This window comes from Podarcis bocagei (genome assembly GCF_964188305.1).
Source record: "Podarcis bocagei genome assembly, chromosome: W".
NCBI lineage: Eukaryota > Metazoa > Chordata > Lepidosauria > Squamata > Lacertidae > Podarcis > Podarcis bocagei.
This window is the reverse complement of record NC_138131.1, coordinates 87133946-87160636: the sequence shown is the minus strand read 5'-3', so window position 1 is coordinate 87160636 and position 26691 is coordinate 87133946. Positions and strand designations below refer to the sequence as shown.

Sequence of the window (26691 nt, the reverse complement as noted above, 5' to 3'; positions counted from 1 at the left end):
ATACATTATATACATAAACCCAGTTTTGTCATCAATTCATTATGGCATGTTGCTGGCAAAGGCTTGGTAAACAAATCAGCAATATTATCTTGTGATTGACAGTACTCCAGTTTGATTACCCCATTCTGTACACAATCTCTCACATTCGCATGACGGATAGCAATATGTTTTGATGCGGATTTCATTATTTCCGAGCCCGCTAATGCAATGCACGATTGGCTATCTTCATACACTTGGATAGGCAAATCTACTTTACAATCTAGATCTTTTAGTATCTGTATAAACCACATGATTTCTTTGCATGCTAGCGACAGGCTCCCATATTCTGCCTCACAGGATGAGGTCGCAACAAATCCTTGTTTCTTTGACCTCCATCCAATTATGGAATTGGCAAACATCATAACCATTCCACTTGTAGATTTTCTAGTAGCTACACAGCTTCCCCAGTCCGCATCAACAAATACTTCTAGTTTTTCATCTTGTGTACTAGATATCTTTAAACATGCATTTAATGTCCCCTTTAGATATCTGATAAGCCTTTTCAAAGCACACCAATCGGCAGTACTGGGTTTAGATACACGTTGGCTCAGAACATTTGTAGCACATGCAATGTCTGGCCTTGACCACTGGCTTAAATACAACAGTGATCCTATTTTTGAGTGATACAATTCAGGCTGATCAAATTCATCATCACACAGTGTCTTTGGGAAATCTGGTGTCATGGGAGTCTGAACTGGCTTACAGTTTTCCATGCCAAACTGCTCTATTAAATGAAGAATTTTCTCTTTCTGACTCAATAGGAAGCTTCCATCAGCTTCCTGCCTTACTTCTACTCCCAAGTAATTGCTTACAGGCCCCAAGGCTTTAAGCTTAAACCTCTTTTCTAGTTGACTTGTGAGCTTCTGGATCTCATCTGTGGAACTCCCTGCCACAAGCAAATCATCAACAAAGACTAAGAGCATTAGATATTTGTTGCCTGTCCCCTTGGTGTACAGGCATGGATCAGCCACACTCCTTTTAAAACCAAGTTTTACAAGGGCTTCATTTAAACACTGGTTCCAACACCTTCCACTTTGTTTGAGACCATAAACAGCCTTTCTCAAACGCCAGACTGCACCATTCTCCTCTTCAAACCCAGGGGGTTGTCTCATTAACACTTCATGGTCTAAATTTGCATGCAGATATGCAGCATCAACATCAAAATGGTGCACTGCTAGTTGTCTTACAGCAGCAATGGAAAGCATTAAACGAAAAGTTTCACTCTTTACCGTGGGAGAAAACACTTCATCATAACTCTCCCCTTTAATCTGAGTGAACCCTCTGGCTACTAATCTGGCTCGAAAACGTGGTTCCCCAGATGCAAGGGTTTTCCTTTTGTAAACCCACTTGCATGTGACCACTCTGCCACCAGGTGGCGGCATTATGACCTCAAACACTTTGTTACGTTTAAAAGAGTCCATTTCTTCTTTCATAGCTTGTTCCCACAAAGCACGTTCCCCAGGGGGTAAGTCTAAGACTTCATTATAACTTTGTGGTTCCACACAACTCACATTGCATACTCTCACTCCTCCTAGGGTCAAACGCTGAGGAGGTACACCCTTGTTTGAACGCTGGGAGCGCTTAGGTACAACTACTTCTTCTTCCCCCCTTATCTCTGGCTCTTCTTCCTCTTCCTCTAGAGAAGTATTATCTATTGCCACATCTTTTGGGGAAATCTGTGCCTCCTCCTCATTCTGCTCCTGTGTTGCCAATGGCTGAGAAGAAGCCTCTTCTCTTACTTGCAGGGGCAGTAGGCAGTCAGGGTTGGCATGGATCGCAGTCCATCTGTCCTGGTCAGCGAAGTCTGCGCTTCGTGACAGAACCACGCGTCCTGGGCGTAAATTGAAACGCCACCCTTTGCCATAGGACTGATATCCCACAAACCGCAGTTTCTGTGCTCTAGCGCCCCCTTTCTGGCGCTGAGCTTTGGGGATATTTACATGTGCCCAAGAACCCCAATTATGGAGCATTGTCCACTCTGGTTCTTTCCCAAACAACACACAATATGGAATATCTTTTATAGAGCTAGACCAGGTTCTATTAATCAAAAAGTTCGCGGTCAGAAAAGCCTCGCCCCACAGCCTATGGTTGTGGCCCAATCCTGCATCCACTAGCAGGCAGTCCTTTACTGACTGTATCACAGCCCCACATCTTTCACACAGACCATTTTCAGCAGGGCTATAAGGGTTAGTCAAACGGTGAGTGATCCCCTTACGTCGCAACCATGTCCCAAATTGTTTGTTCAGAAATTCTCCGCCCCTATCTGTTTGCAGCTGCACAACAGGCCGAGCGAAGAGCTTTTCAGCTTGGGCAACCCATTCTCTGAATGTGGGGAAACACTCAGATTTCTGCTTTAACAAAAACAGCCAACTAAAACGTGATTTGTCATCTATTACCAGAAAAACATATCTGGCGCCCCCTTCAGTCTTCTGTGGAAAAGGGCCTATCACGTCACAATGGACAAGTTCTAAAACCTCTTTAGATACTCTGTCGCTTTTAGAAGCCACAGGCTTCCTCTTAGATTTGGCCATTTTACATACATTGCAATCTAGAAAACAGTTACAGCTATTTACTTTTAGGTTCTTGCACACCTTTTGCATCTCTGAAAGCACACGGAAATTGGCGTGACCCAGTTTTCTGTGCAGTTGATGTACACACCCCTTATGAACTGGCAAATTATCCTGAACCACCTGGGCTGCTTTAACAGGCTTGTCCTGCATTACATATAACCCATTTTCCAACTTTGCATGGCCACATACCTGAGTTCCATTCTTTATCAGACAGCCATCCTGCGTGAACTTAACACTATACCCTGCATTAATCAAACAGCTTACAGACAGTAAACAATAGTCCAAACTGCTGATAAACAGAGTCTCTGGTAGAGTAGTGTTCAAGCACTGCAGGAAACATGTTCCCTGGCCATCAATCTTGCTTCTACGACCATCAGCAAGATAAATTGAGTCTTTTCCATCAGCTGGCTTCTCCAGGGTCTTAAAGTCCTCCTGACTATTGCAGATAATCCTGCTGCTGCCAGAGTCCAGCAACCATGTTCCTCGAGGTATCTTTCTCTCCTCCCTAGAAAATGCAGACACAAACTGAGTAGAACGCGTGTTCTTCTTCCCTGAAGAGAACCCCTTCTGCTTACGTTTCTGCGTCGATTGCTGTCTCTGCTCCATGTCGTCTCCTGGAAGTCTTGCCCTGCATTGACGTTGGAGATGCCCGGGTTGGTTGCATCTATAGCATCTCCTCACCGCCATGGCCAAGTCCAAACCTTGGCGTTGCTCCATTGGCAGATTCTGCTGCTGGCCCCCTCGGCTGTAACTCCTCCGCTCTTGGAGTTCAGCCTGCCTATCTGACCTTCTTTCTGCTTCTTCGGTCAATCTGCCAACCACATACTCAAGGGTCAGATCTCGGGGACGCATACTCTCCATGCTGTTAATCACAGGCAACCAGCTTTCAGGCAAACTTGAAAGGATAATGTAGGTTTGGTCAGTCTCATCATAACGCTTACCTCTCTGCTGTAGTTGAAGAAACAGAGATTTCAGCATTTGAAGATGAGTTGCCAAACTCTCACCTTCCTTCATAACAGTCCTGAACAGCCTTCTGGTCAGAGAAATGATAGTTCCGGCAGTTTCTCTGACATGCATTGCCCTTAATAAATTCCAGCACTCAAATGCTGTGCTGGCATTTGCTACATGCAATAACTGAGAGTTTCTCAAACACAGCATAATTTGGGCACGGGCCCTTTCATCCAGCCGTTTTTTCTCAGCAGAGTCAGTTCTCAAAACCTCAGTTTCAACACAGTCCCATAGTCCATCTCTCCTTAACAACTGCTGCATTTTAATTGACCAACTCAGCCAGTTGCTTTCTGAGAGAAGTTCAAAAGGGATGCCTCCCCCAATATTTACAACTTGGGAAGACTGGAAATCTGCCATCTCTGCTGGTGCTTGCTGAGCCCCTTCTGTGGGGCCTCCAGCAATCTCTCCTGACTCTCTCTTTAGAGTCCAACTGGATGGTCCTGGCTGGCACTCACCGGCTTCTAGCTGCTGCCTCTGTTGACCCTCAAGTCCCGCCTGGCTCTGCAACTGGTGTAGCCGCTCTGTGAGTCGCCTGCTGTGGTCCTCTAGCAGTTCAAACTGTTCCAGTAGCTGACGCTGAGTGCTTTCCTGATCCTCAGATCCTAGCCGCTCCAGCGTCGCTGCAGACAGTTACAGCTTGCCACCAACTGCTCCAACGCACAGCCACTGTCTCCGTACACCACCAGGACTCACCAGCTCTTTGCTGAAATGCTGTTAGTCGTTTTGCACTCTGCACATGCTCAGAAACACTGGGCCCATAACCTGTCAGTGTTTGTAGAAAGCAAAAAAAAGAAGGAAAGGGTTCTGACCTCCCTTTATCTTCTCAGACTCCTTGTCGTCACAAAAAGAGTCCACGGGAATATCCTTGCAGAGTTTTATTCTTAAAAGTCTTTGTGCAAAACATGACTGAATAACTATACACACCAGCACCAACCAACCCAAACACCAGCCACAGCCCAAACTAACATTTCTCACTTATATATACAACTTGGTTCAGACCGCTGAGTCATGCTGACCCAGCTTTATTCGCATTAAAGAAACAGCGGCCGTTTTAGCCGTGACACGTCCACCCTGCGGGGGGGGGGCAGGCGGGAATCCCTCAGCGCAGCCAGCGCAGCCCCCCACCCTCCCGGCCCCCCACTCCCGCCCGGTGCCTCCTGGCCCTTGAGGTGGCGGCTTCCTTCGCTCTGGCGCCAAAACCTCCTTCCCCCTTCTGCTCTCTCTTCGCTTTCCAGATCAGCTGCTGAATTCTGACCGACTTATTCTAAGTGTCCCAATTATCCCAAGCGGAGTATTAGGAAATCAAGTGAGAAGCAGGAAGCTGTTAATTAAAGGGCCCAAGTGGATCCGGATACACTCCAGATGTGGGGTTGTTGTTTTTTTAAGGACCCACCTTCCTTTGGCTCTCTTTAAGCTGCTTTTATATGGAATCACAGTTGGCAGGTACCCCGAGGGTCATCCAGTCCAGCCCCCCAAGATGCAGGGACGTCCTGCCCAACGGGGGCCCCGATCCCGTGACCGAGTCTGGGGCCAGGCCGCTGCATTGCTTTCTTGTGCTCATGCCCCCCTGCCGCCCCAAAGCGCCCCCTCACCATCTCAGGGGGAGACGCCGGACGCTCTCTGGGCCTCCCGTGCAGACGCAGCACTCAAAGACGTAGAACCTGCCGGGTGGAGCCGGGTGTGTGGGGGGTCAGTCACAAGATGCCCTCGCCCTCTGACCCCCCCCCTCCCCCCCCCACCCAGGGCTGCCCCTCACCTGTCCCCGTAGAGCAGCGGCTTGCTGAGGCACTGGGTGCAGGCCTCGTGGAACCACTGGGCGCAGCCGCGGCACTGCAGCATCTTCAGGTTCCACCTGAGGCAGAGGGAGAGAGGGGGCCGGTCAGCTGAGCGCCCCCCTCCGGTTCCAGAGGCGCCCTCCCTCCTCCCCACAAGCCCCCCTCTTCCGGGGGGGCAGACTCACTCTCCGGGGCCCCCGCAGTAGCAGTAGCACTGCTGGCGGTTGGCGAGGTGCTCAGCGTCCCACTCCAGGGTCTTCAGCTGGTAGGGCAGGACCAGTTTCATGCCCAGCATGGCCTTGGCGTAGGGCCCCTTCTTGAGGGCGCCGCCCCGCTGCAGAAGGAGGAAAGCCGTGGGGCAGAGTCAGTGCGCGGGGCTGGGACAGAGGACCTCGGGGGGGGGCAGAGGAGACCACACTTACCTTGGTGGCCACAGCAAAGACACACTGCCGGCACGTCCAGGCCCCATCGCTCTGCACCCGGGGCAGGTGGCATTCCTGGTGGTAGGCTGCGGGGGGGGGGAGAGGAAGGAGGGTCATCAGTGGGGCAGTGGGGGGGAGAACGGGGAACCAGGGGCAGCTTGTGGGGCTCCTTTGGCGGACTCACCGTGGCTGCATTTCTCACACCGCACCAGCCGGTTGTCTGGGCTCACGGCCTCCGAGTGGCACACGCAGCAGGACTGCTCCTCCCCAGGCACAGCCGCTAGGAGAAAAGGCAGGGGGGGGCGTGAGGGGCCAGTCCCCCCCCAGGGCAGCTGGGTTCCTGCCCCAAGAGCCTCAGGAGCAAGATAGACTGCCTCTGGAGGTGGAGGCTCCATCGGGAGATAAGAAGTGTCTTCTGGATGGGATCCTCTGATCCAGCCCCCCCGCCTCACCCTGGGGAGCCAGGGAATGCCCCCCCCAAAAAAAGCGGCTTCCAGGAACCGGCCCTTCAGAACCACTGATATCTCGGCAGTGGGAGGGAGTTCCACAGGTGAACTCTGCACTGGGGTCATCCCTACAGAACAAGGCGGGGGGTGGGGGGGTGGGGAGCAGCCAGGCCTGCAGGGGGCGGAGACTGGGGGGGGACCCCAAAGTGGGGGGGGGTGGGGGTGGGGGGCTTCACTGCCCACTGACCTGGGTTGATGTCCTTCCAGAGCACGAGGAACTGGGAGTCGTCCTCAAACTGCACCAGGCACACCTGCCGGAGGGGGTCCACCTGCGGGGGGGGGCGGAGGGGGTGAGCAGAGACCCCCAGCTGGGGGGGGACGGGGGCGGACCCCCCTGCCCCCCCCCGAGGGGAGGGGCAGCCACTGACCTTCTTGATGGTGCCCAGGTAGAGGTCCAGCGCGCCAGGACATCCTGGCCCTCCCAGAAGCGGGGCCAGCCGGGCGAGGGGGGCGCCCCTCCGCTGCCGGCCGCCGGCCGCTTCCAGGGCCCCGAGGTCAGGCGGGCGCTGGTCCGGGTCAGGCGGGCCGAGGCGGGGGAGGGGCGGGGGGCGCCCCCTTGCCGGCTCCGCTCTGGGGGTCCCTCTCGCCGCGGGGGGGGCGGGGGGTCTCAGGGGCGGCGGAGCGGGACCCTCGGCGGCTCCAGCCTCCCGCCGAGCGCCAGTGACGCAGCAGCCGGAGCGGGGGGCCGCCAGGGGGGATGCCGAGGGCCGGGCGGCCCAGCCCCCCCCCAGCGCCCCCACCCGGGCCCGCCACGCCCCCGCCGGGCTGGGGGGGGCAGCGGGGGAAAGACCGTGGCAGCGCCCGGGGGTCCCCCCAATGCCAGGACCCCCCGGCCCCCCTCCAAGGGGATCGCCCCGCTGCAGCGTCCCTGTGTGCCCCCCCTGCCTCAGGCCCCCCCCGATCCCCCTTCATGGGGGGGAGGGGAAAGGGGCCAGGGTCACTCGGGGTCCCCCCCTCCAGGCCCCGCCCCACCTGCGCAGAGGGGCAGGCGGGTGTTCAACGGGGGAAGCTGCTGCCCCGGTGGCCAAGGCGCGCTCCGCCGGCCTCCCCCGGGGGGCCCCTCCCGTTTGTTTATTGATCTCCCTAGACATTGATCTCTCTCCCCCTAGATCTCCCTGGCCCCGCCCCTCCGGCGCAGGCCCCGCCCCCGCCCGCCCCCCCGCCCGCTCCCTGCGCGCCGCGGCCGTTGCCAGGGAGGGGCGGGGCCGCCTGCGGCACGCGCGCGCGTGCACTCACGCTCGCCCTCCCGCCGACGCTCCTTCCGGCGGAGGCGGGCTCGCGGCGCGCGTGCGCAGTGCGTCCTCCGCTCGGGCCGTGCGCCAAGGAGGGACTTGGGGGCGGAGCCGTGGGCGTAAGACGAAGAGGGCGGGTCCGGCCCGCGCGACGGGCGGCGCGGATTGGTCTCCTCCTCTCGCCGCCTGGCCATTGGCTGCCGGGCGGCGCCGCGGAGGAGGACGGGAGCTGTCCGTTTAAATCGACGGCGTTTGGGTCGGAGAGGGAGACGGAGGGCGAGGCGGAGGAGCCGGAGGGGCGCCGGTGAGGCCTCGGGGCGCGGGCAGAGGGCAGAGGGGCCCCTTCCTCGGGCGGGAGGGAGGGGGGACCAGCCAAGCCCCAGCAGATCGGGGGGAGGCGGCCTGAGGCCCGCGGGCGGATCCGGCCCCCGTCGCCTTCTCCCTCCGGCCCGCGGAGGGCCCGGCAATCAGCGCCCTTGGACATGCGCAGAAGGTGTCCTTTCCTTGAAAAGGCATCTCTGGCTTCTTTGCGGGGCAGAGGAATTCGCTCTCTTCCCCCCCCTCCCCGTGTAGTCCGGCCCCCCCAGGGCCTGCGGGACAGCGGACCGGCCCCCTGCGGGAAAGGGTTGCTGCCTCCCGGCCCAGAGGCAGCCTATCTCGGTGCTGGGGGCCATTTGGACTAGCCGGGCCTCCTTTGACCTTGCAGGCTGGGCTTCATTTCCTTACTGGCCTCCCACTGGCTTCTCCCCGAAGGCCTTGCCTGGAGCTGATGGATGGTCCACCTCCCGTGAGTCCCTTTCGGGGGCCGGGGGGGCGCCTCTCTCTTGCCTGCCTCGGCCTTCGACTCCCCCCCCCCTCCACCCTGCTTCTGAGATGCTTCATTAAATGAACTCAGCGGCCTTCCTCAGTTGCCACTCCGGGAGCAGAAGATGAACTCTGAGGGGAAAAGTTTCCTGCTGCCGAAAGGCCCCTCCCGGCTCCCTGTGTCTGCGCTGCACCTCAAGCGCCCGGCCAGCGATGAGAATGAGCCCCCCAAGGTGGACCGGGTGAGTTCCCAAGCCCCTCCCTTCTGCAGCATGGGGGGGGGTGCGAATGGGGCGTTGCCATTTCCAGCAGAGAGGGACGTGGAATAGGACCGGTGAGGGGGCATCCAGCCTGGCCCTGGAGAATAACAAGCGGCTGCCCTTTCCTTCCTCCCAGAAACGGGCTCGGGCTCCCCTGGACCCTACCAAGCAGGGAGGACCTGTGACAGCAGCCCCCTCCGTTCCGAAGCCTCCGCCAGCGGCCCCTGCGCTCCGAGGCCACCGCCAGGCCGGTAAGCTCAGGTCGGGGGGGGGGGGGCGGGGCAGAACCTGGGGAGCCCTTCTGGACTTTGCTGTAACACCGCTTTCTTGGCAGGGGGGCGCCGCCGCTCGAGCACTCGGACCCGGGGGACTGCGGGTGTGGCAGGGCCGTCCACCACAGGTAGGCAGCGGGCTGCAGAAGCGTCCCTGTTAAGGGTGCCATATCGTACCTGTAAGGAATTGATCATTTAGAGGAGCAGCACCCATCGTGTTATTTTTCAAAAATATTATAAATATTGTTGTATTGATTTCCATTACAGTGGTACCTTGCTTCTCAAACGGCTTAGTTGTTGAACAAATTGGCTCCTGAACGCTGGAAACTTGGAAGTAAGCTTTCCAGTTTGCGAACGTTTTTTAGAAGCTGAACATCCGACACAGCTTCCGAATGAGTGCAGGATGCTCCTGCAGCCAGTCGGAAGCCGTCCCTTGGTTTGCGAATGGTTTCTGGAGTCTTGGACTCCAGGAACGGATGAAGTTTGAGAACCAAGCCACCTCTGTATAAAAAACAATGGCATTGCATAGCTAACCTATGGAACTTCCTCCCACAGGAGGTAGTGATAGCTACTAACTTGGATGGCTTTACAAGAGGATTAAACAGATGCACATCCGAGAGGGCAATCAGTGGCTACTAGCCGTGATGTCTGTGCTCTGCTTCTATGGCTGGAGGCAGAAATTCTTCTGGATACCTGTTGCTGGAAGCCACAAAGGGGGAGAGGGCTCTTGGACTTGAATCCTGCTCTCTGGTTTCCCACAGGAAACTGTTTGGCCACTGAGAACAGGATGCTGGGCTAGACAGGCCCCCTTGGGCCTGATCCAGTTATGTTCTTACAACACCAGGCAGCTATCTTTGCTGGACTCTTTTTGGCACCTGCTGAAGCCATTTTAGTTTTTTCAAGCTGATTCAGATGTGTAGAATGTGGGTTCCCCGTAATCCTGCATCTGGTGCCCCTTTAACTTGTGTGCATTCAGTGTAGGAAACAATATAAAAAGTTTGGAGAGGGGCTGGGGAAAATGCTCTGGCAATCCTGCCCACCATTAAATCCAGCATATTTCAGCTATACGTGATTTTGACTTTAGGCGCAATCCGTGGAAGGGAACCCCCACATATGTTGCTTTAATCTGTCTTGAGTTCCTTGCTGATTTTATGTTTTGAAGTATTACTATTGTTTGGAGATGTTTCATGAAGCAACGGAGGGGAGACAGGGTCCCCTTGGGAATCCTTTCACTGCTTCATGTCTCGTTCCTTGTTTCCCAGCAGGATCCCGTCGGACGGTGGCTGCGGCAGCCCCTAAGCCAGGTAAGGTCTAGAGAAGGGAGGGAGGTGCCCCCCCCCGTGCCATCCTTGAGCCGCCACCGGGACCCTCACACTGTCCTCTCTCTCTCCCTCTCCCCTTGGCAGCCGCTGCTCCTGCCGCTGCTGGCGGGGGTGAGAAGAAGCGGGCCCCCTGGGACTTGAAGGGGCAAGTGAGCGACTTGCGGGCCAAAGGGGGGACCTACAAGGAGAAGGCCCAGGGGCTGGCCGGGGAGAATGAGGCCCTGAGGCATCAGCTGAGCCAGCTGGAGGGGGAGCTGAAGCAGGCGACGGCCCGCAACCAGCAGCTGGAGGGGCAGAACAGGTGAGCGAGCAGCAGCCTGAGAAGGGCATGGCGGGCTCCGTCTGCTCCTCCTGCAGCAGGACCTGACCTCTGCCCTACCCTCTCTTGGCAGTGCCCTGGCCTTGGAGCTGCAGACCTGCCAAGCGCAGGCCACAGAGAGCCGGCAGAGGGTGGAGCAGCTGGTGAAGCAGGAGCAGCAGCTGGAGGAGACCGTCAAGAGCCAGAGCCAGACGATCCAGGAGCTGGAAACCGCTGGCCGCAAAGCCAGGGAGGCCAAGGAGGATTTGGCTGCCCAGCTGGAGGCCAGAGAGGTGAGGGGGGGGGGCTGGGGACCCTTCCACCCGCCCTTGAATGGTGATTGGAATCCCAAGGTGAGGCGAGGAATCCTTGGGACTAGCCAACATCCGCTTGTGACGCCTGCATTCCAGCGGGTTGGACTAGATGTCCCGTAGGTACCCTTCTGATTCCACAATGCCAGACTCAAGATCACAGTTAAGGGTCCTCAGCCCCAGAAAAGAGAGCTAGATACCTTAAAAAATGTTTTTTTAAAAAAATTATTAAATATTTTCAACATATAATACAAACCAAACTAGTTTTAAAAAAGATAATAAGATGAGAGAAAGATGTTGCAAACACTCTTGGAAAACAAGAATTTTTTAATAAAAGATAATAAGAAATACAGAAAAAAGCAATAAAAGGTGGGAAGATAAGGAGAAAAAGCAAGAAAATAAATAAAAATCACAACAGTAATAGTAATAATCGCAATAAAACACAAAATTTTATGTGTCTAGCCCTCTATCATAATTATATCTTAATCTTCAATCCCCCCCATACAGAGAAGTGTATCCCTCTCGGCTCTCGCTGGAAGCGCTTCCCTTCTCCTCAGCCTCACACCCTGTTTCTCACACAAGTCCCTTTTCTATCCATCGCAAGAGGGCCCTAGATATCTGTCTGGGGGAAGTGCTAACCTCTGCTGTGTCTGTTCCTGCTGGTGCTTTTCCTTTCCCAGCTGAGGAAGCCTGCATTTGCCGCCTCCTCCCTGAATTGTTGCCTGGCTGAGAGGGCGGGTGGGCGGCTCTGGGTTTGAGGTGGCCCGTCCCTCACTGGCCCTGGGGTTTCTCTGACGCAGGCGGAACTGCGCCTGGCGCAGGAGAGCCTGGCCCGGCGGGCGCAGGAGAATGAGGCGCTGGCAGCACACAAGGCCCAGCTGGAGCAGAAGCAGCACGAGTCGGAGATGGAGCGGCGCTCCCTGCACAACGCCGTCCAGGAGCTGAAGGTGGGCCGGTGGTGGTGGGGGGCTGGCACTGGGGGACCCTTTGTGGGGCTGGGTGCTGACGACTCCCCGCTCCCTCCAGGGCAACATCCGTGTCTTCTGCCGCGTGCGCCCCCTGCTGAGCAGCGAGAAGGAGGCCCAGAAACAGGGGGTGAGCCACCTCCGCTTCCCGCCAGACAACAGCAAGAGCCTGGTCTTATCCAAGGCGGAGGAGGTCAGTCTGGGGGTGGGGGGACAAGGCGGTTGTCGAAGTCTTGGTGGCATCTTGGGCTGTCACAGTTGCCAGGGGACGTCAGGAAGTCTCCACCTGCCGCAAAGCCTGCCGAGAGCCAGTGTGGGGTAGTGCTTAAGAGCGGTGGCCTCGTAATCTGGGGAACCGGGTTCGCATCTCCGCTCCTCCACATGCAGCTGCTGGGTGACCTTGGGCCAGTCGCACTTCTTGAAGTCTCTCAGCCCCACTCACCTCATAGAGTGTTTGTTGTGGGGGAGGAAGGGAAAGGAGAACGTTAGCCACTTTGAGACTCCTTTGGGTAATGATAAAGCGGGATATCAAATCCAAACTCTTCTTCTTCTTCAAATAAGCCAGTGTTGTTCCTGCAATGACCTTTGCAGGAGCAGGAGAAACCCAAATGTTGATGGCCGGCCCAAGGCCAACAGACCCAATGCCAGCTGGAGGATATGTGTGTGTGTGCGAGAGAGAGCATTGTGGCCCCGGGAGAGCTGGCCAAGGGGGAACGCGGCCCCTGTCACCACTTAGTCGGTAGAGGCTCATAATCTCAGAGTTGTGGGTTCAAGTCTTGCTTGGGGGTGGACTAGATGAGCCTCGTGGGTCTTCCAACTCTGCAATTCTTTGATTCTCTGCCAGTCCCACGTTGGTCGGGAGCGAAAAGAGGACATTGTCTATGAGTTCAACTTTGACCAGGTCTTCCCTCCGTCCAGCTCCCAGGAGGAGGTCTTTGAGGAGATCTCTCTGCTTGTGCAGGTAAGGAAAAGCATATTATTCTGTCAACCACCCTGAAGAGCACATAAATCAATCAAATAAATATATAGAATAAATACATTAAGGGGGGAAGCGGCCCAGTTCTTCTAGTTTGTTATTATGTTGAGCATGGTACAGTCGTATCTTGGCCCTCAAACACCTTGGTACTCGTACACTTTGGCCCCTGAACGCTGAAAACCTGGAAGTAAGTGTTCCAACTCCCCAACATTCTTTGGCAGCCTTAGTTTTTGAACGGACTCGGTTCGACAACCAAGGTGCCACTGTATGATGATGATGATCGTGAGGATGATTCCCTGGCTGATTTGGCTGGTTTGTCCTGTGAGTCGTGGCTGAAGGATGGTCTGGAAATTCCACATAGGGCGGCTCTCCCCCTCCGGGGGCAGGTGGGGTCTGGTGGACGCCAGCCTGACGGCTTCCCTTCCTCCCCGCAGTCGGCCTTGGACGGCTACCACGTCTGCATCTTTGCCTACGGGCAGACGGGGAGCGGCAAGACGTACACCATGGAGGGCCCCGACTGCCAGGACCCTTCCACGGCCGGCATGATCCCCCGCGCAGTGCAGCAGATCTTCAGGAAAGCCCGGGAGATGGAGGCCAAAGGCTGGAAGGTGGGGGCAGAGAGGGAAAGCGGATGCAGGTGTCCAAAGGGGGTGGAGACCCCCGCTGCATTCACTCGCCATGCTGCAATTGCCAGGGGGGTTTCGCACTGGGCTTGGGAGCTCCCAGAGAGGGCGCTGGTGAGAGAGGGCTGCCTCCTTCACCCTCACCCACCCCACAGGATGGTGAGACCGCCAGTGTTTTTCTGCAGGGCCTTCCGTTCAGCCTCACAAGATCCCCTGAACACCCGAGGGCTGGCCTGTCTGAACTCCTGGGCCTCACCTTTGGAAGCCTCCTCTTGGAATAGCCATGCCAGTTGGTCCCCGAGTCTGAGCTGGGAGCGATGTGCTGGCTGGGCACGCGCCACCCCAGCCGCCTTCCCTGGTCTGATCCTGCCCCTCTGCCTGTCTCCTCCCAGTACCATTTCACTGCCAACTTCCTGGAGATCTACAATGAGTCTCTGCGGGACCTGCTGGTGTTGCGCCCTGAGCAGGGCTCTGAGCTGGAGATCCGGCGAGTGAGCCAATGCACGGAGGAGCTGCACGTTCCCAACCTCTGCTACGTCCCCGTTGCTTCGGAGCAAGAGGTACCGCGGTGGGGGGGGGGCAGCTGTCTGTCTGGGATTTTCCTGGGGGGTTCCAGCGGTGCAGGGGGTCGGGTAGATGACCCTTGGGGGTCCCCTTCCAACACTACTCTTCTCCCGCTCTCTGCACTGTGTCCGGCCACCAGCCTGCTTGCAAGGGGTGGAGGAGAGGCAGAAGCCAGAGAACCAGCCCCATTGTGACCCGTTTTAGGGCCTTGGTCTGGGGACAAGGCAGCCAGAGTGTGTCTGCATCCAAAGCCTCTGAGGGGAGGAGCAGAGGGAGGAATCTGGGGTTGGGCTAGATGACCCTGGGGGCTCCCCTCCGACTGTGCCGTTCTCTGAGAGGCTTCTGCATGAAGGCCTGAGCCATCCTGCCTGTCTGGAGAGCTCAGATCACCTGGGTCTTGGCCCCTCGGCTCCTTATGGGGCTTCTGCCTGCCCTAGAGTTCCCAGAGGAAGAACTCCCCCCCCCCATGCTTCCCTTTCTATTTGCAGGCAATGGTAGAAACTCCAGTGTAGAGGCTAGGCACCAAGCGGCTCCTTAAACCAAGCTTAAACTCACCCAAATGGGATGTCTCGTTGCCATTTTGGGGCCAGGCGTTCTAAAGTCTTATTTTTCAAATGATGGCCTGACTGACTGACTGATTCTCAGTTAAACATCTGGCCAGTTCAGATGACCACCTTGAGCTGGGATTGGGGCAGTCCACATATCTTGGCCTATTCCAACTTCTCTTTCTTAACTGTACATTCAGAATATAAGAATATTCTTTGCAGCTGAGCGTGGGGCAGTGGGGGCAGCGGGGGAGTGAAGTCAGGTGAGAACAAGGAGCTGCCATTGTTCACTGCTCCTGCTCAGGCTGCTGAGAGAAACCGTTTTGGTTCCTGATACTCATTCTGATTGTGTAACGGATAGAATTCTATAGGACGAGGTCCTCGTGTGTGGAAAGAGTCTTGCTCCGAGGATTCCCAGGCTTCCCCTCCAGGCGGTGATGTCCAACGCCATCGGGCGCCCGGGCATCTCAGTCTGGTCGCAAGTAGCCAATAGCCGGGGGGGGGGGAATGTGCCCGGCTAGCCTCTTCACGCTGTTTGCCTGGGGCTGGCTAGGGCCAGAGGATCTCTGGGGTCCCTTCCGACCGCCATTCTCCGCCTCCTGCCCCCCGCTTGCCCCTTCAGGTCCTGAAGCTGCTCCAGAGAGCCAAAGCCAACCGCTCGGTGGCCAAGACGAATCTCAACGAGCGCTCTTCCCGCAGCCACAGCCTCTTCCAGCTGCGCATCGAGGGCCACAACCCCAACCGGGAGCTGCACACCTCCTGTGAGTGTGGCCGGCCCCACGACCCCCTTCGCCGGAGGCCTCTGTCCCTGCCCTGGCCCAGAGGCGCTCCCTTGCTCTCCCTCCTCTTCTAGGCCAGGCCCTCTGTGGGTCCCTGGTCCCCAGCACCCCCCCCCTTCTCCCTCCACCCTCACCCCTCCTTTGTCCCCCCCCCCCCGCAGCCGTGCTGAGCTTGGTGGACCTGGCTGGCAGTGAGCGCCTGGACAGGTCCCTCTCCACCGGCGACCGCCTCAAGGAGACCCAGGCCATCAACAGCAGCCTCTCCAACCTGGGCCTGGTCATCACCGCCCTCAGCAACAAGGTAGGCGGGAGAGGGGGGTCGCGTGTGCCTCCGGGGGGGGGGGAGTCCTGGCCAGCCATGGGGCAGCCCTTTGCAGCCCCACAGCCCGCCTCCCGCAGTGCGCTGGTCTTCTGCGAGGGTGAGGATGTGGCGTCCAGCACTGTCTCACGTGTGGGGTGCCCACCTATCGGGGGCTCTAGAGCTGTGATTCCTTCCAACTCTACAATTCAATCGGGAATGGGACAGCCTCATGATGCTGGCGGAACCGGCCTGCCCTAAGTGGGGAGGAGGGTCCCCACACATTTCCCCCTCCTGCACCCATCCTTGTCCGCTTCCTTTGCCCCCTTGCAGGAGGCCCATGTGCCCTACCGGAACAGCAAGCTGACCTACCTCCTCCAGAACTCCTTAGGCGGCAATTCCAAGATGTGAGTCGGCAAGGAGGGAGTTGATGGCTCCCCCTCCCCTTTGAGGCCTGGTCTGCGCTGTCCTGCCAGGAACGCAGGGGGTTGGGCTAGATGACCCCTTTCAACCCAGAGGTCTCTGACAGGGGGGCCATGCACCCCCCTTGAGGCAGCCTCTGTTTCTCCTCACCCTCTCCTCTGGCCTTTCCCCCCAGGCTGATGTTTGTTAACATCTCGCCCTCGGAGGAGAACTTTGCCGAGTCCCTCAATTCCCTTCGCTTTGCCAGAAAGGTAAGTGGCTGCAGCATCCGGCTGGGGGGGGGGCGGGGGTGTCCCTTTCTCTGGGCTGCTTGCAGAATCTCCTCTGCGGAAGGGGCATCCTGACCGCAGCTGGATGGAGGAGGTGGCGGCAGCAGCAGCTGTGGGGACCAGTTTCTGGCCCCCCAAATCTGCCCGGTCTTGCCTTGCAGGTCAATGACTGTGTCATTGGCACAGCATCAAAGCGGAAGTGAGGGCGGCGGAGGCGGCTGGTCTTTCTGCGTCTCGGATAGCGACTCCCATTCTTACTCTTTTGTCTTCTAAAGTCATGATACTTTTTTTGTAATAAATGTTTATATTTCTGCATTTATATTCTGAAATTTTCTTCTTCCACTGCTGAATTTGGCTTTTTCTGCTGTCTTCCTCCGGTGAGCTGCGTGCCCAGGCTCCACTTCAGGGCGTCTCCTCCCTCTCAAGCCTCCCTGCCCTTTCGTTGGCAGCAGTGCAGTGGCCTGTGTGGTGTAGTGGTTAAGAGCAGTGGACTCGTAATCTGGGGAACCGGGTTCATGTCTCCGCTCCTCCACATGCAGCTGCTGGGTGACCTTGGGCCAGTCACCCTTCTCTGAAGTCTCTCAGCCCCACTCACCTCACAGAGGGTTTCTGGTGGGGGAGGAAGGGAAAGGAGATTGTTAGCCACTTTGAGACTCCTTCTGGTAGTGATAAAGCAGGATATCAAATCCAAACTCCTCCTCTTCCTCCCCCTCTTCTTCTTCTTCTTCTTCTTCTTCTTCTTCTTCTTCTTCTTCTTCTTCTTCAGGGGTAAGGGAAATAGGTGGCTTGAGCTTGAGTTTGGCCCTTCTGGAAAGGAGCCTGTGGCAACGGGAGGACTTTAACTGTGGCTGAGGCAGGAAAGCCTTGTAGGTAACCGTAAGACCCTTGTGGTCAGAGGAGGCTTCAAGGGCTCTCAGCAACCAACTCTTGCATGATGTGGCTTTGCTAGCAAGGCCAAAACATGCAGAAATGGCCCGCCAGGAAAGATGGGCTACTCCTGTTGAACTCCTTCCTGCAAAAAGCTGCCACAGCACCTCGCCAGAGACTCCTGAACAGGCTATTATGTTCTTATGTACGAAGAGATAAAAGTTTAGCTGTGTTTCAGAGGAGAAAAACATGCTGGTTGTGTCAGGGCTTGTTTGTGAGTTGGGGGGTTCATCCAAGCAAAAATACACACCATAGTAACAAACAACATACTGTTACGGAAGAATCTAGGTGGGAGGCTGCTCAGTCCCCCAACCGGTCGGGCAGAGCCAGAATAAAGGAGGAGTCCAGCCACCAACCGGAGCAAATAGCTGTAGACCAAAGTTTATTGCGCAACAGGGTCAAAGAGGAATTTGGAACCCCGAGGATGGGGTGGCGACTTTTTAAAACTTTCCCACCATATCCCAGAATACAGTTCAAAGGGGAGGGGTTAACCTTGGCAAACATGTCCAGACAAGTCCTTGGTACAACATCAGCATAAGCAGACATGTCAGGGCAAGACCCAGGTGTTAGATTAGCATAGGCAAACACTTCTGAAGTCCCACCACCCAAAGTAAAACAGAACTTCCTTTGCATGTCTGGCCCCTTGGCAAGTTTGGGGATGGGATTAGGCTCTCCTTGGTATGTAGCCTTTTTAATCCATGGGTAGGAAAAATTGTTGCACCCGAGCAGAGACAAAAGGAGCCAAACGACACCAAGGGGTTAATCCAGAGAAAGAGTGTTTTATTCTGCCATGGGGGGGGGGGCAGAGGCACCTGTGTGATTCAGTTCACAAAAGACAGGCCGCAGCAAAAAGTATTTTACATCAGGTTTTTATCCTGTTCTCCAAAGCCCCTCCTTCCCTCTCCCCCTTCACAGATTCTTACATAGAAATGTTGCTTTTCGTTCTCTGACTCTGTTCCCGGAAGTATGTTGCAAGTCAATGTACCAGGACAAGGTTATCTTGGATCTGGGAAGCGAAAGGCTTTACTGTTCTCAGCTGTAGGTTTGTTACAGCGTTTTTGTTACAGAGAGGACTGCTTAGCTCATGCTTTTTGTCTTAGAGGAAAATGCAGTTTTAAAATGCGTACGCCGAGGCCTGGCTGGGGGGGGGGGGAATTCACAAACAGTTTTTAGGGCTTTCTGGGGTAACCCTAACTACCCCTTCATTCCACACCTCTCAATTTTGGGCAGCCTCCAAGGCTCGTCCCAGGAAGGCACAGGCTGATATACTCGGGTCAGAGCTATAATCTGGGGGCGAAGCATGCGTGAAATCATATTGCGTGTCATTGTATGCAAGCATTGCAGCAGGCAAGGTACAGAAAAGCAAAAAATTAGCAAGATGAACAGTGGGCCAAGCAGCAGCAAAAACAGGCCTTTTACCCATCCTAGGTTTGGCAACCAGTCAAGCCATGACATGTCCCATCCCTCCCAGGTTTCGGTAGGAATATGGGCCACTGTTTCAAGTCCTGCTGCCAAATTGCGAATGGCTTCACCATGATCAGAGATGTTAAAGCAACAGGCCCCACCCGTGAGATTTAACGCTGCACAAAAGCCGCCATATTGCGCCAGGAGAAAGTCCAACGCTAAGCGGACTGAGAGAAACGCGTGTCTCATCCAATTGCGTGGCAATTAACCTAAGGGCCGTGGCTGTTGTGTTAGCAACAATCTCTACCACTGCCTGGAGTCTGATTACGCGGTTCAAGTTCTAGATCAGCCCCCTTGCCCCAGAGATTTTCTCTCCCCGATTCCATGAGGCTGGAGAATAATGGGCCAGTATCCTTTCTGGAGGCCACTGATTTTTGCCCCAATTCTGGGAACTCCCACCTGCAATTGTTGCCAGGTCAGTCGAAACGCCTCCTTCTAGGGAGTGCAGAGGCAATCTGGTCAGGAATCCACATGGGGGGGTATTAAGTAGGCTGGAAAACAGACCCCGTACCATCCTCTTGGGAGGGCATAGAATCATAGAAGAGTTGGAAGAGACCACAAGGGCCATCGAGTCCAACCCCCTGCCAAGCAGGAAACACCATCAGAGCACTCCTGACATATGGTTGTCAAGCCTCTGCTTAAAGACCTCCAAAGAAGGAGACTCCACCACACTCCTTGGCAGCAAATTCCACTGTCGAACAGCTCTTACTGTCAGGAAGTTCTTCCTAATGTTGAGGTGGAATCTTCTTTCTTGTAGTTTGGATCCATTGCTCCGTGTCCGCTTCTCTGGAGCAGCAGAAAACAACCTTTCTCCCTCCTCTATGTGACATCCTTTTATATATTTGAACATGGCTATCATATCACCCCTTAACCTCCTCTTCTTCAGGCTAAACACGCCCAGCTCCCTTAGCCGTTCCTCATAAGGCATCGTTTCCAGGCCTTTGACCATTTTGGTTGCCCTCCTCTGGACACGTTCCAGTTTGTCAGTGTCCTTCTTGAATTGTGGTGCCCAGAACTGGACACAGTACTCCAGGTGTGGTCTGACCAGAGCAGAATACAGTGGCACTATTACTTCCCTTGATCTAGATGCTATACTCCTATTGATGCAGCCCAGAATTGCATTGGCTTTTTTAGCTGCCGCGTCACACTGTTGGCTCATGTCAAGTTTGTGGTCAACCAAGACTCCTAGATCCTTTTCACATGTACTGCTCTCAAGCCAGGTGTCACCCATCTTGTATTTGTGCTTCTCATTTCTTTTGCCCAAGTGCAATACTTTACATTTCTCCCTGTTAAAATTCATTTTGTTTGTTTTGGCCCAGTTCTCTAATTTGTCAAGGTCGTTTTGAAGTGTGATCCTGTCCTCTGGGGTGTTAGCCACCCCTCCCAGTTTGGTGTCATCTGCAAATTTGATCAGGATGCCCTTGATAGGCCTTCCTGCCACACACCCAGTAAACGTCCTGACCATGGGCAGATATGGTGCCTGTTAGCAAGCGGGCCAGGCATGCAGTCAAATTGGAACCAGAAAAAGTTCCTGTCTCGGACTCAGGCATGTTTGTTGGGGCTGGGAAGGTACGATCACAGTGGGAAGTGCCCACATAGGTCTGAGCGTCACTGGCGTCATTCGATTTGTTGACACAAAGGCAGCCAGTGATCCGGTGAACCAGGAAAGGGACAGAATGATTCCATAAAGAAGAATGGTTGCCCAGAGGCTGGAAGGCAACAAGTGGAGTTGTGACCAAGGACTCATTCCAAGGCACAGGGAGGAGTGGCATTCCTCCCAGAGCATCTACAGGGGCCAGGGTGCAGACGGCACAATTGGTCCAATTCGCAGAGAACGCAACCATCTCGGCAACCTGAACCCACTTATTATTTGTGTGGTGGGCCCCCCACGATTGAAGCAGTTGTCTGGTCAGTGTGAGTGGTATTGGCATTTCTAAGGTCAAAGGCAACAAAAATACCAGCACGGGTACCAACAGTCGTATCTGAGCCATTTTATGCACGGGGAGGGGCTTAGGTAAGTGCCAGAGAGCGGGCTGGGGTGTAATTACGCTGAAAGAAAAGACCCACTAGACACCCCCCTCTGCAGGGGTGGCGTAAAGCAAACCAGGCCCAGGTACCTTCAATAAAGTTCAGTTATGCAAAAGGAAAGGAAAGAAAATGTCCCCTTTCAATCCACGCTGGTTGCAGGAGCTGGAGTGCAGTCTGGAGCACGTCTGGAAATGGTGAGTCGAAGCGGCTCTTGTTGATGCGGTGTAACAGTCCAATCCGAGAAGGCCTTCTTTACACGGGTATGATGTATCCAAGGAGCTATGCCGGAGACTTTAACAGCCGTGGGAGTAGAAAGTAAGACGATGTGTGGTCCTTTCCAACAGGGCTGGAGCGGCGTCTGGGCCCAATCACGTATCCAGACCTCATCACCCGGTAAAAACGAATGGAGGGGCTCAACCAAGGAGCAAGGCGTCCTGGCAAATTGCCACCTGTTGAGAGAAGAAAACACACGCGAGAGAGACTGCAAATAGTTTTCAATATGCATATCATGAGTTGAATGTGGAGATATCATTTGCACATAAGGCAGGGGCCTAGCAAACATTAATTCAAAAGGACTCAGATGAATATGCTTAGCGGGAATACTTCGAACGCGAAGCAATGCGAGAGGCAACATGCTAACCCAATTTTAGTTCGTTTCTTGGGTTAGTTTTGACAGCTGGTTTTTCAAAGTCCTATTCATACGTTCAACTTTCCCAGAGCTTTGAGGCCTGTAGGCTGTGTGAAGTTTCCAGCTTCCACCCTTCCTGTGTAAGTGCAGACAGCCACTAAGAGATCATGGTATAAGCCACACCTGGGCAGTTCAGTGAAATCAATAATTAAGTCCTCCATGGGAGCTGTCCCTTGATGTTGAATTCCGGAAGGAGGTAAGGGTCCTGTTCTGGGATTCTTTTTCTGGCAGAGAACACAACGCCTCCAGGCCTCAGACGCTAACCTTGGATCTATAGTAACTGCTCCCAAGATCTTTGGCCAGAGCATCGGGCCCCACGTGACAGGAGTCGTGGTACCGACGCACAACTTGGGGGGCTAGGGACTCTGCCACCCATAGGCAGTTGTCAGGTGTAAGATACCATCCCTCATCAGTAGTTGCCAACTTCTCAGCTTCTGCCACTTGTCGCTCCTGTGTGGTGTATGGTGGTCTAAGGCTAGTATCCACAATCTTCTCTGGTATCAGGGATCCCAGGAAGAGAGCAGGTGCCTCTTGTCTAGCTGCTTGTTTAGCTGTTTTGTCGGCTAGGCGATTGCCCCTGGCCGCATCACTTAGTCCAGTTTGATGTCCATAACAATGTATCACAGCCACTTGGCTGGGAGCCCATACTGCAGTTAAAAGATCCATAAGGGCTTGGGGGTGCTGCACCTGGCTCCCCTTTGACGTGAGCATGCCACGCTCCTTCCAAAGTGCTCTGTGGGCATGCAGGGTAAGAAAAGCATATTTTGAGTCAGTATATATATTAATGTCTATGCCTTCAGCCAACTGTAGTGCAAGCTGAGCGGATGAAGAAGGGGGAAGTGGGGAGGCTTCAATGATTTCCCCTTCCAGGGCTACTACAGCGTACCCCGCTTTTCGTTGGCCTCCCTCCAGAAAGCTGCTACCATCCACAAACCAGGAAGGCCAGGCAGGATTTGGCATGTCCTTCAAATCAGGTGTACTAGAATAAACTTCATCCATCACCTGTAAACAATCAGCTCAGCAATTGTCACCTCTGGGCACTTCCTGGAGTCCCTTTTCCAAGGGCAAAATAGCGTTGGAATAGAGGAAAATGGCAAAGGAGTTGATTTTATGATTTTTTAAAGCTAGGTAACTTACCTAAGCTGTCAAGTTGAAAGAATACATTCAGGCATAATATTTGTAACATTTAACAACTTTAAAGATGTGCCCCCCCATAATTTTCATAAGAATATGTCCAGCCAATATGTCCATCCTATGTCAATAACAAATTGTCGCTGTTTTTTGGTTGAATATATGGTATATGGACCTAAGAGGTATCTAAAGCCATTTGCACATAACATTTGCCGCAACCCTGTAATAGGAATTTTATGCTCTTAAATATATGATAATGTTCATAAGTGTACCAACCAAGCACATATATAGATCAGCACAGGAAGACACGCCTGGAACCTTTTTGGTTCCTAAACTGAGCAAATGTTTTCTCTGCAAGGTCAAACCGGAAAAGCCTCCCCATTGTCTTTTCCTTCACAAATCCTGTCTTAAGGGTATGTCTGTGTTTGAATAGGGTGTCAGCCTGTGACCTGGCCCAGGAACTAAGTATTTATCATTACAAAAGACTGGCCAGGCTCCCCAGGCAATCCAATCAAGGAACCTGCCAGACAGGAGATAAACAAAAAAGGGAGAAAAACAATATTAAAAATTCTATTTTGGACTGCCTTGTCTGTGATGTAGGTGTGATGTATCTGAGGGGTGGTCTTAGGTTACACCCCTTCTGTGATGTATGTATGATGTTCCAGGGGGTGGTCTTGGTCTACAGGGTGGCAATTTCAAAAGTCTTTATAAGGCCTTGCGCACCATTGTTCTGGGTCCTTCCTCTCTCCTGCAAGTGAGGGGAGCACCCTGTTGCAACAGTTCAATCAAGGCCAAGCCTACAGGCTGCTGTTTTGCTCCAAGTAATCCTAGTTGGTGTCTTTGTTTTCGTCCAAGGGAGCCCTCGGATTTTTCCGCTAACACCCCAGAGTCAAAATAAAAAAATTCCTTCCAGTAGCACCTTAAAGACCAACTAAGTTAGTTCTTGGTATGAGCTTTCGTGTGCATGCACACTTCTTCAGATACACTGTATGTATGTGTGTGTGTGTGTGTGTGTGTGTGTGTGTATGTATGTACAGTATGTGTGTATCTGAAGAAGTGTGCATGCACACGAAAGCTCATACCAAGAACTAACTTAGTTGGTCTTTAAGGTGCTACTGGAAGTAAATAGTGGAAATCTCAGGAAAGAAAGGGGGGGAGCATATAGGCACATGAAGTGGCAGAGATTCCCCTTGAAAGATGGGGCGAGAAGAGAGAAGCCAAGAGAGCCCCAAAGGCGCCTCCGTCTCTGATAGGCAGGGTGCTTTTATTATTCATATTATTACAGTGGAACCTCGGTTGTGGAACGCCTCCATTGTCGGGCGTACACTCCTGAATTAAAAAAAACACATTCAGATCTCAGGGTGTTTCACACCATAATATACAAGAGGAAAACAAGTCAATAAGTAAACAGCAAAAGAAGACCCCTCCCCTTATTCTATTCTGGACTCTCCTCCTGCCCCGTCCTGCTCCAGTGGCTGGAGAGATCCTGGAGCTTCACCGGAGGCCAGGCAGCAGCAGCAGCAGCAGCTGAGGAGCGTAGAAATGTCGGGTCAGAAGGGACCCTGAAGGTTATCTAGGGGGCTGGACAAGATTTTATTACTTATGTGCCTCCCATCTGACAGGGTTGCCCCAGCCACTCTGGGCGGCTTGCAGTAAAATATTTTAAAAGATGACCCTCGAGGTCCCTACCAATTCCTCTCTCTGTGTAAATTATTGAATGTGCCTACATGCCATTTTTTGTTTACTGAAAGCTCAAAGCAGCTTACTTTAACAGAAATAAACAAATCACATTGTTCCAAATCACAGAACACAATTAGGAGCACTGTGAAATATCAGCAACAGTGCTGTAAAACAGACAAATGAACCCACAAATCAGCACTAGAAAATGAACAGACTCAAGGAGGCTCCAAAATTTGTCCAGCCAGAAGCCTCCGAAAGAGAAATATGATTTCTGTCAAACAGGGAACTCCTGGCCAAACTTGTGGCTTCCCGTGGCCACCTACAGAAGGCAGCGTTCCCAAAGGGGGGCATCACAATGTTGTTTTATGGTTTTTTATCCCAACACCTTGTATCATCAGGAATCCCTGGTGGGCGGCTGCCCAGGCTTCTGAGACAAGGCAGCAGCAGAGGAGAGAGAAAGGTTTGGAAAGGAGCCCAGCCCCCTGCAATACAGTTGATAAAGCAAGCCTCTTGTGGGGGTTGGGCTAGATGACCCTTGGGCTCCCTCCCGCCTGGCCTGCGGAGCCCCCTGTGCCCTCTCCTCCCCCCTTGGCCCCTCACCCTCTCCCTCCTCCTTGCAGCGGCCATGGAGCCCGAGACGCGCAGCGTGCAGATTGAGTTCCCTCACTACGCCGCCGTCCTGCTGGAGTCGCTCAACAAGCACCGGCTGGAGGGCAAGTTCTGCAACATCGCCATCCACGTCCAGGGCCGCGTCTTCCAGGCGCACAAGAGCGTCCTGGCCGCCTCCTCGCCCTACTTCCACGACAAGCTGCTCCTGCACGACACCAACTGCATCGTGCTGCCCGGCGTCATCGAGCCGGACGCCTTCGAGAACCTCCTGCAGCTCATCTACTCGGGGCGCCTCAGGCTGCTCCTGGAGGCCCTGCCCAGCCACCTCCTGGTGGCCAGCGGGCTCCAGATGTGGCAGGTGGTGGACCAGTGCTCAGGCATCCTCAAGGAGCTGGAGGGCGGCGCCTGCCGGCCTTGGTCCAGCCGCGCCAGCGAGAGCCAGTCGCCCAGCAGCAGCAACTACTTTGGCTCCAGGGACGAGGCTGAAGCCGAGGCTCCTGGGCGGCGGCGGCGCACCTGCCCCGACGGCGAGGTCCTGAAGATCCGCGTGCCGCCTGACGAGGAGGAGGACGAGGAGGAGGAGGATGAGGAGCACCAGGCGCAGATCTGCAGCGGCTCCACCGACGGGCCGGCCAAGGCCGAGGAGAGCCGAGTCAAGGAGCCGCCCTTTGCCTCGGCCCACGAGGCCCCCAAGGTCTTCTACATCAAGCAGGAGCGCTTTGACGCTGAGGAGGCGGCCGCCTCGGCCTCGGTGCTGGGCGGATCCGGCAGCAGCTCGTGCCTGTCGGAGGCTGGCTTCTTCAAGTCTCTGGGCAGGCCGCTGGCCGTGTCGGGGCTGTGCCCGGCCGAGATCCAGGAGAGCGGCGAGGTCAGCTACCTGCTCCCTGGCGCCCCGGCGGCATCCTCGTCCAGCGGCCCTGGCGGCGGCTTCTCGACAAAGGCGGACTCGGTGGCCTTCCCCGAGAGTTCGTGGAAGCCCGTGGACCTCCATGGCAACGAGATCCTGGCGCACGCCGTGCACGGGCAGGTGGTTCACGCGCCCGTCAAGCTGATGTCTGCGCCCGACGGCAAGAAGTTTGGCTGCCTGTGCGGGAAGCGCTTTGCGGTCAAGCCCAAGCGGGACCGCCACATCATGCTGACCTTCAGCCTGCGCCCCTTTGGCTGCTCCGTCTGCAACAAGAAGTTCAAGCTGAAGCACCACCTGACCGAGCACATGAAGACGCACGGCGGCAACCTGTACGCCTGCGAGGACTGCGGGCGCAAGTTCCGCGTCCAGAGCTGCTTCCTCAAGCACAAGGAGATCTGCAAGGGGCAGGGCTGGGCCACCGCCTGCTGGACCTACAAGTAGAAGCAGGGGGGAGAGGCCCACCCAGAGATGGATGGAGGGATGGGAATCCCTGTGGACCCTCTTGGGGGCACGGAGGCGGGTTTGGGGGTCAGGGGGCCAGAGTACGTGTGGTGGGCAGGGCACCTCCCCCTGTGCTGGGGGGCGATGGCATAGACACGCCCAAAGACCCCCCTTCGCCAGCCCCGCCACTTTGGGGATCAGGCTGGCGTGAAAGGCAGGGAGCGAAGGGTTAAGCCCCAGGTGATGGGGAGGGGGGCTCCGTCAAGAGGGCTCTCCCCTTCCTGGACAGTCCCCCCTTCCCAGGCATGTAAGCTGTGGGGCCTTGTACAGGCCTGCTCTTCCTGCCCCACCTTCTTGGGGGGGAGTCCCTGCTGCCCCCAGGTGGCGTCTGCGCACCCCCCACTTCTCTGCCTCTGTCTGGACACCATTTAAAATCTAATTCAATGCACAATTTTGAAATCGACATTAAAACCCCGCCATTCACACAAACTGGCTGCTGGATGAGGACGTGGAAAGCTGCTCTCGTTCAGCCCCTCCAACGGCTCCAGGGGGGAG

At 55.0% G+C, this 26691-nt stretch overlaps 2 protein-coding genes and 1 pseudogene across 3 annotated transcripts; 2 read left to right on the top strand and 1 right to left on the bottom strand.

The window, feature by feature from the left end:
* Positions 1-5155: 5155 nt before the first annotated feature.
* LOC308578166 (PHD finger protein 1-like) lies at positions 5156-7746 on the bottom strand (the record flags this gene model as incomplete). The annotated part of the gene is made up of 8 exons (XM_081178424.1): positions 5156-5278; positions 5374-5469; positions 5578-5726; positions 5815-5900; positions 5999-6094; positions 6508-6589; positions 6689-6900; positions 7557-7746. The coding sequence occupies 8 exons, from the start codon at positions 7744-7746 to the stop codon at positions 5206-5208; spliced, it is 984 nt and encodes a 327-aa protein (XP_081034550.1). The 3' UTR covers positions 5156-5205.
* A 548-nt stretch (positions 7747-8294) lies between these two features.
* On the top strand, positions 8295-16504 carry LOC308578316 (carboxy-terminal kinesin 2-like). Its single transcript, XM_081178594.1, has 17 exons — positions 8295-8339; positions 8461-8598; positions 8753-8867; positions 8951-9016; positions 10151-10192; positions 10295-10511; positions 10603-10801; positions 11620-11766; positions 11846-11977; positions 12629-12745; positions 13195-13368; positions 13776-13943; positions 15115-15253; positions 15433-15572; positions 15903-15976; positions 16168-16243; positions 16423-16504. The coding sequence occupies exons 1-17, from the start codon at positions 8322-8324 to the stop codon at positions 16462-16464; spliced, it is 2004 nt and encodes a 667-aa protein (XP_081034720.1). The 5' UTR covers positions 8295-8321; the 3' UTR covers positions 16465-16504.
* Positions 16505-24804: 8300 nt separating this feature from the next.
* Positions 24805-26421, top strand: LOC308578314 (zinc finger and BTB domain-containing protein 9 pseudogene; annotated as a pseudogene). Its single transcript has one exon. The product of its transcript is annotated as a zinc finger and BTB domain-containing protein 9 pseudogene (transcript).
* Positions 26422-26691: the final 270 nt, after the last annotated feature.